The following is a 13,135-nucleotide window of genomic DNA, read 5'->3' as shown; positions in this document are numbered from 1 at the left end:
GAAAGTGCCCTGTGATTCAGGACCAGCATTAACTTGGAGTCTGGTTAAAAGCACTCAAAAAGGGGCACCTGGGTGGCTCAGTGGGTTAAAGCCTCTGCCTTCGGCTCAGGTCATGATCCCAGGGTCCTGGGATCGAGCCCCGCATCAGGCTCTCTGCTCAGCAGGGAGCCTGCTTCCTCCTCCTCTCTCTCTGCCTGCCTCTCTGCCTACTTGTGATCTCTGTCTGTCAAATAAATAAATAAAATCTTTAAAAAAAAAAAAAGCACTCAAAAAGAGCAGAAGATCTTAAGGGGCAACTGGTGGAATACAGCAGTCACAGGCAGGGGCCTAAGTCCATGGTCCCAGAATGGTCACTGACAGTGACCACCCATGGCAGAGTCTGGTGGGGCCCCCAGTCCGTGGTCCCTGAGCCTGCTGATTTCCACTGCTTGCACCACCTCTCAGGACTGGGCACACTCCCGCCTGTGCCTGAGAGAACCCAGTGCAAATTCCGGTCCATATCCCTTGCCCACAGACAACTGGGACATGGCTGGGGGTGCACATCTCCTGTGGGAGGTTCAGCAGTGCTTGCAGAGGGGGAGTTTGTGTGTTCTGGAGCATCCAGAGGGGTACAGACTGAGGTTTCTCTCTGAAGTGGAGGTCTGGGTGCAGACAGATTCTTTGTTTTGACCCTCTGAAAAGCCACAAAAAGCCACCAAGGAACAAAACCCTACAGAGAACAAAAGCCTGAAAAACCAGTTTGCATAGAGCCCAAGCCCCTTGATAGGGGGCAGGGCAACTCAACTGAAGCAAGATTGACTGGAAAACAATAGAACAGGCCTCTCCTTGAAAAGCCAAAAGAACAAGAGGACATCCACTACAGAGTCCCCATAAAACTCTAGAACCCCAACATCAGGAGAAAACAAAATATTAAGCTCCTGATATTGCCTCAAAACCTGTATATTTCATAGATACAACTTCTTTCTTTCTTTCTTTCTTTCTTTTTTTCTCCTTTCTCTTTCTTTTTTTTAATTCATTCTTGACGATTCTTTTTCTTTTAATTTTTTTAACTTACTTACCATTACAGCTACATACTTCATAATACAACATATTTTATAATAACTTTTTAACTTGAACTTTTTTCATACATATACCAGGGTTTCTTTTTCCTTAACAAAGATAACAAGATATACCCAGGGAGAACCAAAATAAACTCCCTTCTCCACATCAAGGATTTATAACCACCCTCCCATCTTATTCTTCTGTTAGTATTTCTCTGTACTTGTTTTTATTCTGGTTATTATATAAATCTTATACTTGGGATGCATTTCGGCTGGGTTTTCTTATTTTTCTTGTCATTTACTTTTGTCGGTCTTTTTGTTTGTTCATTCTTGTTTAGGTACCTTATAAATCTTACTTTTGGGGCTCGTTTTGATTGGGTTTTCTCTCTTTTTTTCTCCTTTTCTCTCTGTTTTTTCTTTTTTCTTTCTTTTTGGTTGTGACTTCCGAATGCTCTGAAGCTTTCCATGGTGCACCTTGCCTGGATCGTGGTTGATATATTCAGCTATACATTCTCTCAGCTACCTCTCACCAAAATGACTAGGAGAAGGAACACTCAACCGAGGAAAAATTCACAGACTGTGCCCTCTGCCATGGAACTATAGGATATGGACATAAACAGTTTGTCCAAAAAGGAATTCAGGATAACAATTATCCAGGCAATGGCTAGGTTGGAGAAAACCATTAGTGACAACATAGAATCTCTAAGGGCAGAAGTGAGAGCTGATCTGGCAGAAGTTAAAAAATGTTACCAATGAGATCCAGTCTAATCTAAATACTCTAACAGCTAGGGTAACTGAGGCAGAAGATAGAATTAGTGATCTAGAAGACCAATGGATAGATAAGAAGGATCAGGAGGAGGCCTGGAACAAACAACTTAGAAACCACAAAAACAGAATTAGGGAAATAAATGATGTCATGAAACATTCCAGTGTCAAAATTATTGGGATCCCTGAGGGGGTGGAGAAAGAAAGAAAACTAGAATATATAGTTGAACAAATTCTGGATGAAAATTTCCCCAGTCTGGGGAATGGAACAAGTGTTTGTGTCCTAGAGGCAGAAAGCACATCCACCACCCAAGATCAACAAGTTTAGAAAGACTCCAGACACTTGATTGTGAAATTCAGGATCATAATTTTAACAAGAAGTCCTAAGGGCAGCTAGGGGGAAGAGATTCCTTAAGTTCAGAGAGAATTCCAATCAGAATAATGACCTGTCCATGGAAACCTGGCAAGCCAGAAAGGGCTGGCAAGACATATTCAGGGGACTAAATGAGAAGAACATGTAGTCAAGAATATTTTATCCAGCAAGGTTGACATTCAAAATGGATGGAGAGATAAAGAGCTTCCAAGACCAGCAAGATTTAAAAGATGTGACCACCAACATGGCACTATAAGAAATATTAAGGGGGGTTTCTATAAAAGAAAGAACGCAAGAGTGACAGAACAGAAATTTACAGAGATAATCTATAGAAACAAGGACTTCACAGGCAACATGATGTCAATAAAAACTATTCCTTCAATAATCACTCTCAACAAGAATGGCCTAAAGGCTCCCATAAAACCATACAGGCCTCAGATTGGATAAAAATGACAGGACTAGTCCATATGCTGTCTACAACAGACATATTTGGAACTTAAAGATACATCCAGACTGAAAATGAGGGTATGGAGAAGAATCTTTCATGCCAATGGGCCTCAAAACAAAGATGGGGAAGTGACTCTCATATCAGATAAATTAGATTTTAAGCTGAAGACTATACTCAGAGATACAGAAGGACACTAGATCATTCTTTTTTTTTTAAAAAAAGATTTTATTTATTTGACAGATAGAGAGATCACAAGCAGGCAGAGAGGCAGGCAGAGAGAGAGGGGGAAACAGGCTCTCTGCTGAGCTGAGAGCCTGACATGGGGCTCTATCCCAGGACCCTGAGACCATGACCTGAGCCGAAGTCAGAGGCTTAACCCACTGAGCCACCCAGATGCTCCAACACTACATCATTCTTAAAGGGTATATCCAACCAGTAGATTTAACAATTAAAAATATTTATGCCCCCAATATGGGAGCAGCCAACTACATCAGTCAAGTGCTAACCAAAATAGTCATATTGATATGAACACATTAATTGTAGGGGATCTTAAACTACCACTCTCAGTAATATACAGATCATCCAAGCAGAAAATAAAGAAACAAAAGCTTTGAATGTCACATTGGGCCAGATGGACCTCATAGATATATACAGAACATTCCACCCTAAAACAACAGAATACTCATTCTTCTTGAGTACACTTGGAGCCCTCTCCAGAATAGACCACATACTGGGTCACAAATCAGGGCTCAACTAATACCAAAAGATTGAGATTATTCCCTGCATATTCTCAGATCACAATGTTTTGAAACCACAAGGAAAATTTTGGAAGGAATTCAAACACCTGGAAGCTAAAGACCACCTTGCTTAAGAATGCTTGGATCAATCAGGAAATCAAAGAAGAACTTAAACAATTCATGGAAACCAATGAGAATGAAGACACATTGGTCCAAAACCTATGGGATACCAGAAAGGGGGTCCTAAGGGGGAAATACATAGCCATCCAAGCCTCACTCAAAAAAAACTGAAAATCCTGAATACACCAGCTCTCTTTACATCTCAAAGAACTGGAAAATCAACAACAAATTAAGCCAGCACCAGGCACAAGAAGGGAAATAATCAAGATTAGAGCAGAGATCAATGAATTAGAAACTAGAGATATAGTAGAAGACATCAACAGAACTAGAAGCTGGTTCTTTCAAAGAATCAACAAGATCAATAAACTACTGGCCAAACTAATCCAAAAGAAAAGAGAGAGGACCCAAATTAATAAAATTATGAATGAAAGGGGAGAGATCATGACTAACACCAAGGAAATAGAAACAATCATCAGAAATTATTATCAACAGCTACATGCCAATAAGTTAAACAACTTAGAAGAAATGGATGCATTCCTGGAAACCTCTAAACTTCCAAGACTTAAACAGGAAGGAATCGGGAACGTGAACAGACCAATATCTCGTAATGAGAGTGAAGGAGTGATCAAAAACCTCCCCCAAAACAAGAGCCCAGACCTGATGGATTCCCTGGGGAAATATACCAAACAGTCAAAGAAGAAATAATGCTTATTCTCCTGAAGCTGTTTCAAAAAACAGAAACAGAAGGAAAAATTCCAGACTCTTTCTATGAAGCCAGCATTACCCTGATCTCCAAACCACGCAAAGTCCCCATTAAAAAGGAGAATGTCAGACCAATATCTCTGATGAATATGAATACAATTGATTCTCAACAAGATCCTAGCTAACAGGATCCAAATGTACATTAAAAATTATCTACCACGAGCAGGTGGGATTTTTCCCTGGAATGCAAGGGTGGTTCAATATTCACAAACCAATGTGATAGAACAAATCAATAAGGGAAGAAAGAAGAAACACATGGTCCTCTAAATTGATGCAGAAAAAGCATTTGATAAAATCCAGCATACATTCCTGATTAAAACTCCTCAAAGTATAGATATCGAGGGAACATTCCTTATCTTCATAATATCTATCTATGAAAAAGCCACAACTAAAAATATCATCCTCAATGGGGAAAAGCTGACAGCTTTCCCTTTGAGATCAGGAAAACAAGAGGATGTCCATTTTCCCACTGTTGTTCAACATAGTACTAGAAGTCTTAGCAACAGCAATCAGACAAAAACAACAACAAAAATAATAATAAAGGGTATTCAAATTGGCAAAGAAGTCAAATGCTCTCTTCGCAGATGATATTATACTTTATATGGAAAATCCAATGACTCTACCCCTAAACTAGTAGAACTCACAGCAATTCAGTAATGTGGCAGAACACAAAATCAATGCACAGAAATCAGTTGCTTTCCTATACACTAACAATGAAAATGTAGAAATGGAAATTAGAGAATCGTTTCCACTTACTATAACACCAAGAGCCATAAGATACCTTGGAATAAACCTAACTAAAGAGGTGAAGATCTGTACTCAAGGAACTACAGAACCCTCATGAAATAAATTGAAGAAGACCCAAAAAGATGGAGAAGCATTCCAGGCTCCTGGATCAAAAGAATAAACATTGTTAAAATGTCTATACTGCCCAGAGCAATATATACTTTCAGTGTCATCCTGATCAAAATTCAACCAGCATTTTTCAAAGTGCTGGAACAACCCTTAAATTAGTGTGGAACCAGAAAAGACCCTAAATTGCTAAGGAAATGTTGAAAAAGAAAAACAAAGCTGGGAGCATCATGTTTCTGGATTTCAAGCTTTACTACAAAGCTGTGATCACCAAGAGAGCATGGTACTGGCACAAAACAGACACATAGACCAGTGGAACAGAGTAGAGAGTCCAGATATGGACCCACAACTCTATGGTCAACCAATCTTTGCCAAAGCAAGAAAAAATATCCAGTGGGAAAAAAAGACAATATCTTCAATAAATGGTGCTGGGAAAATTGGACAACTATGTATAGAAGAATGAAATTTGACCATTTTCTTACACCATATACAAAGATAAACTTGAAATAGATAAAATACCTCAACATGAAGCAGGAATCTATCAAAATCCTAGAGGAGAACATAGGCAGTAACCTCTTTGACATCAGGCACAGCAGCTTCTTTTAAGATATGTCTCCAAAGGGAAAGGAAACAAAAGCAAAAATGAAGTTTTGGGACTTCATCAAGATTAAAATCTTCTGCACAGCAAAGGAAAGAGTCAACAAAACAAAGAGGCAACCCACGGAATGGGAGAAGGTATTCACAAATGACACTACAGATAAAGGGCTGATATCCAAGATCTATAAAGAACTCCTCAAACTCAGTGCACATAAAACAGATAATCACACCAAAAAATGTGCAGAAGACATGAATAGACACTTCTCCAAAGAAGACATATACAAATGGCTAACAGACATATGAAAATATGTTCATCATCATTAGCTATCAGGGGACATTCAAATCAAAACCACTTTGAGATACCATCTTACACCAGTTAGAATGGAAAAAAATAACAAGACAGGAAACAACACGTGTTGGAGAGAATGTGGAGAAAGGGAAACCCTCTTACACTGTTGGGAGGAATGCAAGTTGGTGCAGCCACTTTGGAAAACAGTGTGAAGATTCCTTAAGAAATTAAAAATAGAGTTACCCTATGACCCATCAAGCAATTGCACTACTGGGTATTTACCCCAAAGATACAGATATAGTGAAAAGAAGGGACATCTGCACCCCAATGTTCATAACAGCAATGGCCACAGTCACCAAACAGTGGAAATAACCAAGATGCCCTTCAACAGACTAATGGATAAAGAAGATATGGTCCATATATATATGGACCATATCTTCTCCTATATATATATATATATATATAGGAGTATAACACAGCCATCAGAAAGGATGAATGTCCAACTTTTGTATCAACATGGACGGGATGGAGAAGATTATGCTGAGTGAAATAAGTCAAGCAGAGACAGTCAATTATGGTTTTACTTACTTGTGAAACACAAGGAATAACATGGAGGACATTAGGAGAAGGAAAGGAAAAGTGAATTGGGGGAAATCAGAGGGGGAGAGGAAGCATGAGAGACTGTGGACTCTGAGAAACAAAGTGAAGCTTTTGGATGGAAGGGGGATCTGGGGATGGGTGAGCCTGGTGGCGGGTATTAAGGAGGGCACATACTGCATGGAGCACTGGATGTGGTGCATAAACAATGAATCTTGGAACACTGGAAAAATAAAATTAAAAAAATATATGGCGCCTGGGTAGCTCAGTCATTAAACATCTGTCTTCAGCTCAGGTCATGATTCCAGGGTCCTGGGATAAAGCTCTGCATTGGGTTCCCTGCTGGGTGGGAAGCCTGCTTCTCCCTCTCTCACTCCCCCTGCTTGTGTTCCCTCTCTTGCTATTTCTCTGTCAAATAAATAAATTAATTAAAAAAATAAAAAATGAAATAAATAACATAGAGTATATGCTGGACATAGGGATATATTAATAAAAAAGAAAAATTTTATTTAAAAATCCAAAAACTAAGTAAAATACAAATGGAATCTAAATAGTAGTAGGTGAAGAAAACAAATTTGTATCCAGTGAAACAGTATCAATAATTTATAATCTATAACTTTGTTTTGAGACTTAATAAAAATAATTTGGGCTGAGACCTAAAACAGATAATTAAACAATGGAAAGCAAAAGATCAGGTCAATAATTATAACTATAGAGAGTAAAAAACAAAACATGAAAATGTAGTTATCCTCTTTGTTAAGAGCCTCTGGAAATCGAAAGACAATGGAATATGTATTTTATATATTCTAAATCCAATCAAATTAAAAATTATAAAATTGAATAGTGATAAATATTGTAAATCTGGAATAATTCTTATAATGTTGACTGTATCTTACACTGATTTTCTTTCAGGAAAAATAATTTTAAAAGGACCAAAACTATAAATTTTAAGATGTAAAAATTAAATACAAAAGTAACAGCAGATTTGGATTAGATTAAGATAGATAGGCCACTGGGAAGAAATAAAAAAAATTTGTATGAGGATACATATATGACTGTAAACCTCTTCATAGGAACAATCTGAAAACTTGCTAACATGTCAACAGGTTTTTTTAAAGTATACTCTGTATAAAACATTATATAGCTATAAATTTTAATTATTAAGAAAATGAGGGAGGGGCGCCTGGGTGGCTCAGTGGTTTAAGCCACTGCCTTCGGCTCAGGTCATGATCTCAGGGTCCTGGGATCGAGTCCCACATCTGGCTCTCTGCTCTGGAGGGAGCCTGCTTCCGTCTCACTCTCTCTGCCTGACTCTCTGCCTACTTGTGATCTCTCTCATCAAATAAATAAATAAAATCTTTAAAAAAAAAGAAAATGAGGGAGAACAAAATATATTCATAACTATAAGTAAATTATACATTTATTGGCATAGGAAAAGAATAAGTGTTTCTCATTCAAACATGTTATGAATTCATAAGTTGTGGATTTTCACAATAAAATCAAAAGATGTAGTACAGTTTGTTTAACAGTGTTTTAATTAGCCCCACTGATTTTCTTTTTCTTTTTTCTTTTTATTTTTTATGATTATGTTAAATTAGCCAACATAAAGTATATCATTAGTTTTTGCTGTAGTGTTCAATGATTCATAAGTTTTGTATAACACCCGGTGCTCAACACAACACCTGTTTTCCTTTATACCCATCACCCAGTTACCCCATTCATCCACCCTCCTCCCTTCTGTAACCCTTGGTTTGTTTCCTAGAGTCCAAAGTCTTTCATGGTTTGTCTCCCTCTCTGAGTTCTTCCCATTCAGTTTTCCATCCCTTCCCCTATGGTCCTCTTATCTATTTCTTATGCTCCACATATGAGTGAAACCGTATGATAAGTATCTTTCTCTGCTGGATTTATTTCACTTAGCATAATCCCCTCCTGTTCCATCCATGTTGATGCAAATGGTAGACATTTATCACCCCAATTATTTTTTTTATATTGGTTAGCTATTCCTTGGCAAGTTCAGTTTAAAAGTAACTAGACTCTCAGTTCTCTCCAGTAAGATAAACTTTAATTTGAATTACCCACAAAAATAACATTTAATTTAGAACTACAAAAAGAAAATTTACTTACTCCATTTCCTCTGCATTTTGTAACAGCATTACATTTGTTTTCCACCAAATGAACTTCTTTGCAGGTTTTATTTATACAGTACTAAAATAAAACAAAGATATTTCATATTCACACATTTGAAGTAATATGAGAAAAGTTATTTGTTATATACGCATAAGAGATACTCAAGTTCAGACATTTTATTCCATATTACTCTGATTCTGATACAAAGAGTCTAGAATTCCAATACAAAATCTAAACAATATTTTGAAAAAAGAAAAATAACTGAACGTGTTTGCCTTGATGTAATTTTTATAATAATGTAATATAATTTGGGTTTTGATACTTAGAATTTGGAATTGAATTGAAAATATACACCAGGAAAATTTATGTTAATGTTCTACTATAAATAATTGGCTAGATTAATATTAATGATTTGTCCCCTCAAAAATTAGAACAAAATTCACTAATTTTGTTTGAGCTTCAAAAATTTTAATATTTTGGATTATTATCATGAATATTTGTCAAATATTGATAAGAATAATTTGTCAGGAAAAATATTTTCACTACATTTGTATCCATTGTAAAACCCTTGTTATGTCAAAATGGGTAATCTAGTGGTAATTAGTCACCTGGATATATAACTTTTGCTCATTTATCTTTCAAAATTTTGTTAACTGTCCTCCTGGCTTAAAATTTTTTTGTTTTATTTTAAAAAATCACATAAATTATAAATAATACATTGAAAATATGAAAATAATAAAAATAAAAATTAGATTTTTGAAATTATTTTCTGAAAATTAACATACACCCAATACATAAGTGATGTTGCATATTCCAGCCTACATTTGCCTCCTCTTTTCTTTTCTTTTTTTTTAAAGGTTTTATTTATTTATTTGACAGAGATCACAAGTGGGCAGAGAGGCAGGCAGAGAGAGAGGAGGAAGCAGGCTCCCTGCTGAGCAGAGATCCTGATGCGGGGCTTGATCCCAGGACCCTGGGCCCATGACCTGAGCTGAAGGCAGAGGATTTAACCCACTGAGCCACCCAGGCGCCCCAGTCTCCTCTTTTCAACATAATTTTGGAAATTCTAGCCAAAGAAATTTGGTGATAAAAATAAATACGAGACATACAAACTGTAGAGAACGAAGTAAAATTATCTGCTTGCAGATCACATCATCTTATATATGGAAAACCCTAAAGACTCTATACACATAAATAAGCTTTTCAAAACTAATTGGCAAATTCAGTAAAGTTTCAGGATAAAATATTAACATACAAAAAATAAACTCATTTCTTTCCACTAGCAATAAACATTATGAAAAATTAAGAAAATAATTCAATTTGTGACAGTATTAACTATTATTAACCAACTAAACCAAGCAGGTAAGTGACGTGAAGATATAAAGATATAGAAAGATACCCTGTGTTCATGGACTGGAAGACATTGTTAAGATGCTAATTCTAAAGACACCTTTCCAGAAATAGAAAACCCATCCTAAAATGGAATTTCAAGGGACATCAAATAGCCAAAATATCCTTAGAAAAGAACAAAGTGGGAGAAATTACACTTCTTGATATCACAACCTTCTAAAAAGCTACAGCAATGAAAACAGTAGTCTTGGCATAAATTCAGAAATATTGGCAAATGGAATATATTAGACAGCCAAGAAATAAATCCTTGCATATATGGTCAAATAATTTTGCTGCCAAGACCATTCAATGGCAAAACATAATCTTTCAACAAATGATCCAGGAAAATTGGATATCCATATGCAAAAGAATGAAATTAGATCTCACACCATATGCAAAAATTAACTCAAAAGGATTCAAGACCTAAAGACTAAATAATAAAGCTCTTAGAAGACATAGGGGAAAGCTTCATAACATTGATTTGGAAATGATTTTTTCAATACGATACACAATGATAAGGAACAAAAGAAATAACAGGTACATTGGACTTCAAAAAAATTAAAAGGACTTTTGTGTGCCAAAGGGCACTATCAAGAGACTGAGAAGGCAATCCATAGAATGGGAGAAAATATTAGCAAATCATGATCTGGTAAGGGTATATGTATCCAACATATATGTAGGATTCTTTAAACTCAACAATTACAAAAACCAACACTAAATTAAAAATGGACATCAGATTTAAATAGACATTTCTCCAAAGAAAATATAGGGATAGCCAACAAGCTTGTGAAAAAAAGTTCTACATCATTAATTGTTAGGAAAATGAAAATTAAAAACACAATAAAATATCACTTCATACCTGTTAAGATGGTTATTATCCAAATGAAACAAAACATAAAATAAATGTTAGTAAAGAAGTAGTCAAATGGAACTCTTGTGAATTACTAGTGGGAATGTAAAATTGTGCAGCCACCATGAAAACAGAATGACCATTTCTCAAAAACAAAACAAAACAGGGGAGGAGCAAGATGGTGGAGGAGTAGGAGACCTAAATATCCCCATATCCCAGGAGTTGAGCTAGATAGTCATCAAATTATTCTGAACACCTACAAACTGAACAGAAGTTCAAAGAGGAGCAGCAATTCTAGGAACAGAAAAGCAACAACTTTCTGGAAGGAAGGATGTACAGAGAAGTGAATCTAAGGCAATATACAGAACGAGGGGCCAGCTTCTGGTAAGCAGTAGAGTGGCGGAGCACAAAATCAGAACTTTTAGAAGTCTGCTCCATGAGGGACATAGCCCCAGAAGTTAAGCAGGGGTGGGGTGGGGGCTGAAACACTCATGGGGACAGTGAGGTCTTAGAGGACTCTCAGGGTCACAGAAAGACCAGAGGTGCCTGAGTGTGGAAGAGCTGCCAGGTATCAGAGCAGGGAAGGTGACTGCAAAGATGGAGCCAAGGAGTGGGCTCACAGCTCGGGGTTACCTTAAACCATTATCCAAGGCACAGTTGGCCCACTAATCTTCAATCAGGGACCCCACAAGTGGCAGATATAGGGAGACCCCCCTTCCTCCTCTGGGAGGAGTGACGTGGGTGCACACTGCAGGAATCTGCTGGGTTTGGAGACTCCAAACAGGGCCTTGCAGAAACACTTGGTTACAGACCAGGTTAGCACAGAGTGTTCTCAGAGACCAGGGAGAAAGGAATGATTGACCGCTTTTCTCTGCTGACGCTGCACTGAAGAGTGGGGACCTGTGCTCTTGGCTCCTATGGGGCTGAATATTGGGAGGCCACCATTTTCATTTCCATCCTCCAAAGCTGTACAGAAAGTGTTCAGGGAACAAAAGTTCCCGAGAGCAAAACGAGCAGATTACTTATCCAGGCCCCTGGTAAGGGCCATGCAATTCCACCTCAGGCAAAGACATTTGAGAATCACTGCAACAGACCTCTCCCCCAGAAGATTAGCAAGAACATCAGGCAAGGACATTTGAGAATCACTACAATAGACCTCTCCCCCAAAGATTAACAAGAACATCCAGCCAAGACCAAGTTCACGGATCAATGAGAACTATGGAACTCCAGAGCTAGGGGAATGCAACACACATAGGATGGCTTCCCCCGCCATGATTCTTTAGTCTTTCAAAGTTAAATTTTTTTTAATTTTATTTTTTTCTTATTCTCTTTTTAAAAATTTTCCTCTTTCTGATTTTAACCTTTTTAAACCATTTTATCTTATCAATACCTTTAAAAAAGAACTTAAAAATTTCATTGTCATAGTCATATTCTATTCCTTCATTGTATTAACCTTATTTTTTGTATACATATAGGTTTTTCTTTCTTTAAAGTTTTGGGATACGGCTTGTTCTAACAGATCAAAATATACCCTAAATCTAGTGCATGGTTTTGTTCTAGTCTCGAGACTGATCACATTCTCTCCTTTTTTTTTCTTTCTTTTTTCAACCAACTTCTTATCAACTCCATTTTTAGAATCTTTAATTTTCATCTTTACAGCCATATTCCATCCCTTCATCGTGTTTACCGTTATTTTTGTATCTATATATGTTTTTCTACCTTTAAAATTCTGGGAGGCAGTCTCTTCTAACAGACCAAAATACACCCCAAATAAAGTGTGTGGCTCTATTGTATTCATATATATGTACACATACATACATATATGTATACACACATGATCTCAAGTTATAGATTATTAATCAAGAAATAATTTCCTTAAGAAAATGAGGACAATGTTATCAATAAATAATTTTGGAAACAGAAAAAACATACCATATATGGCACTGCCAACTTCACAAAACTATTTTATAGAGATGTTTTCAATACTTGTGATATTATCTTATTTTCATATTTTGAGTAGCACAAGAATCTTTTATATACAAATACAAAAGACAATGTAATCTTATCAGTAATAATTTATCTTTATAGGACAATGTATATAAATATCGTAATTGAACATGTTGGACTTAATATCCTGGATTCCTGAAATCCACTCTAAAAGTCTAGTTATAACATATACGTCTATTAAA

The 13,135-nt window shown here is 36.7% G+C and overlaps 1 protein-coding gene across 1 annotated transcript in view; it reads right to left on the bottom strand.

The window, feature by feature from the left end:
* Positions 1–13,135, bottom strand: part of ADAM18 (ADAM metallopeptidase domain 18) — a 175,872-nt gene that overhangs the window by 35,072 nt on the left and 127,665 nt on the right. The window contains exon 17 of the mRNA XM_045997442.1: positions 8,705–8,785. Within this exon, the coding sequence (XP_045853398.1) occupies positions 8,705–8,785 (81 nt within the window). The remainder of the gene's footprint in view (positions 1–8,704; positions 8,786–13,135) is intronic.

This window comes from Meles meles, chromosome 2, assembly GCF_922984935.1.
Source record: "Meles meles chromosome 2, mMelMel3.1 paternal haplotype, whole genome shotgun sequence".
NCBI lineage: Eukaryota > Metazoa > Chordata > Mammalia > Carnivora > Mustelidae > Meles > Meles meles.
The sequence above is the reverse complement of the archived record's forward strand: the minus strand, read 5'-3'. Positions and strand labels throughout refer to the sequence as shown.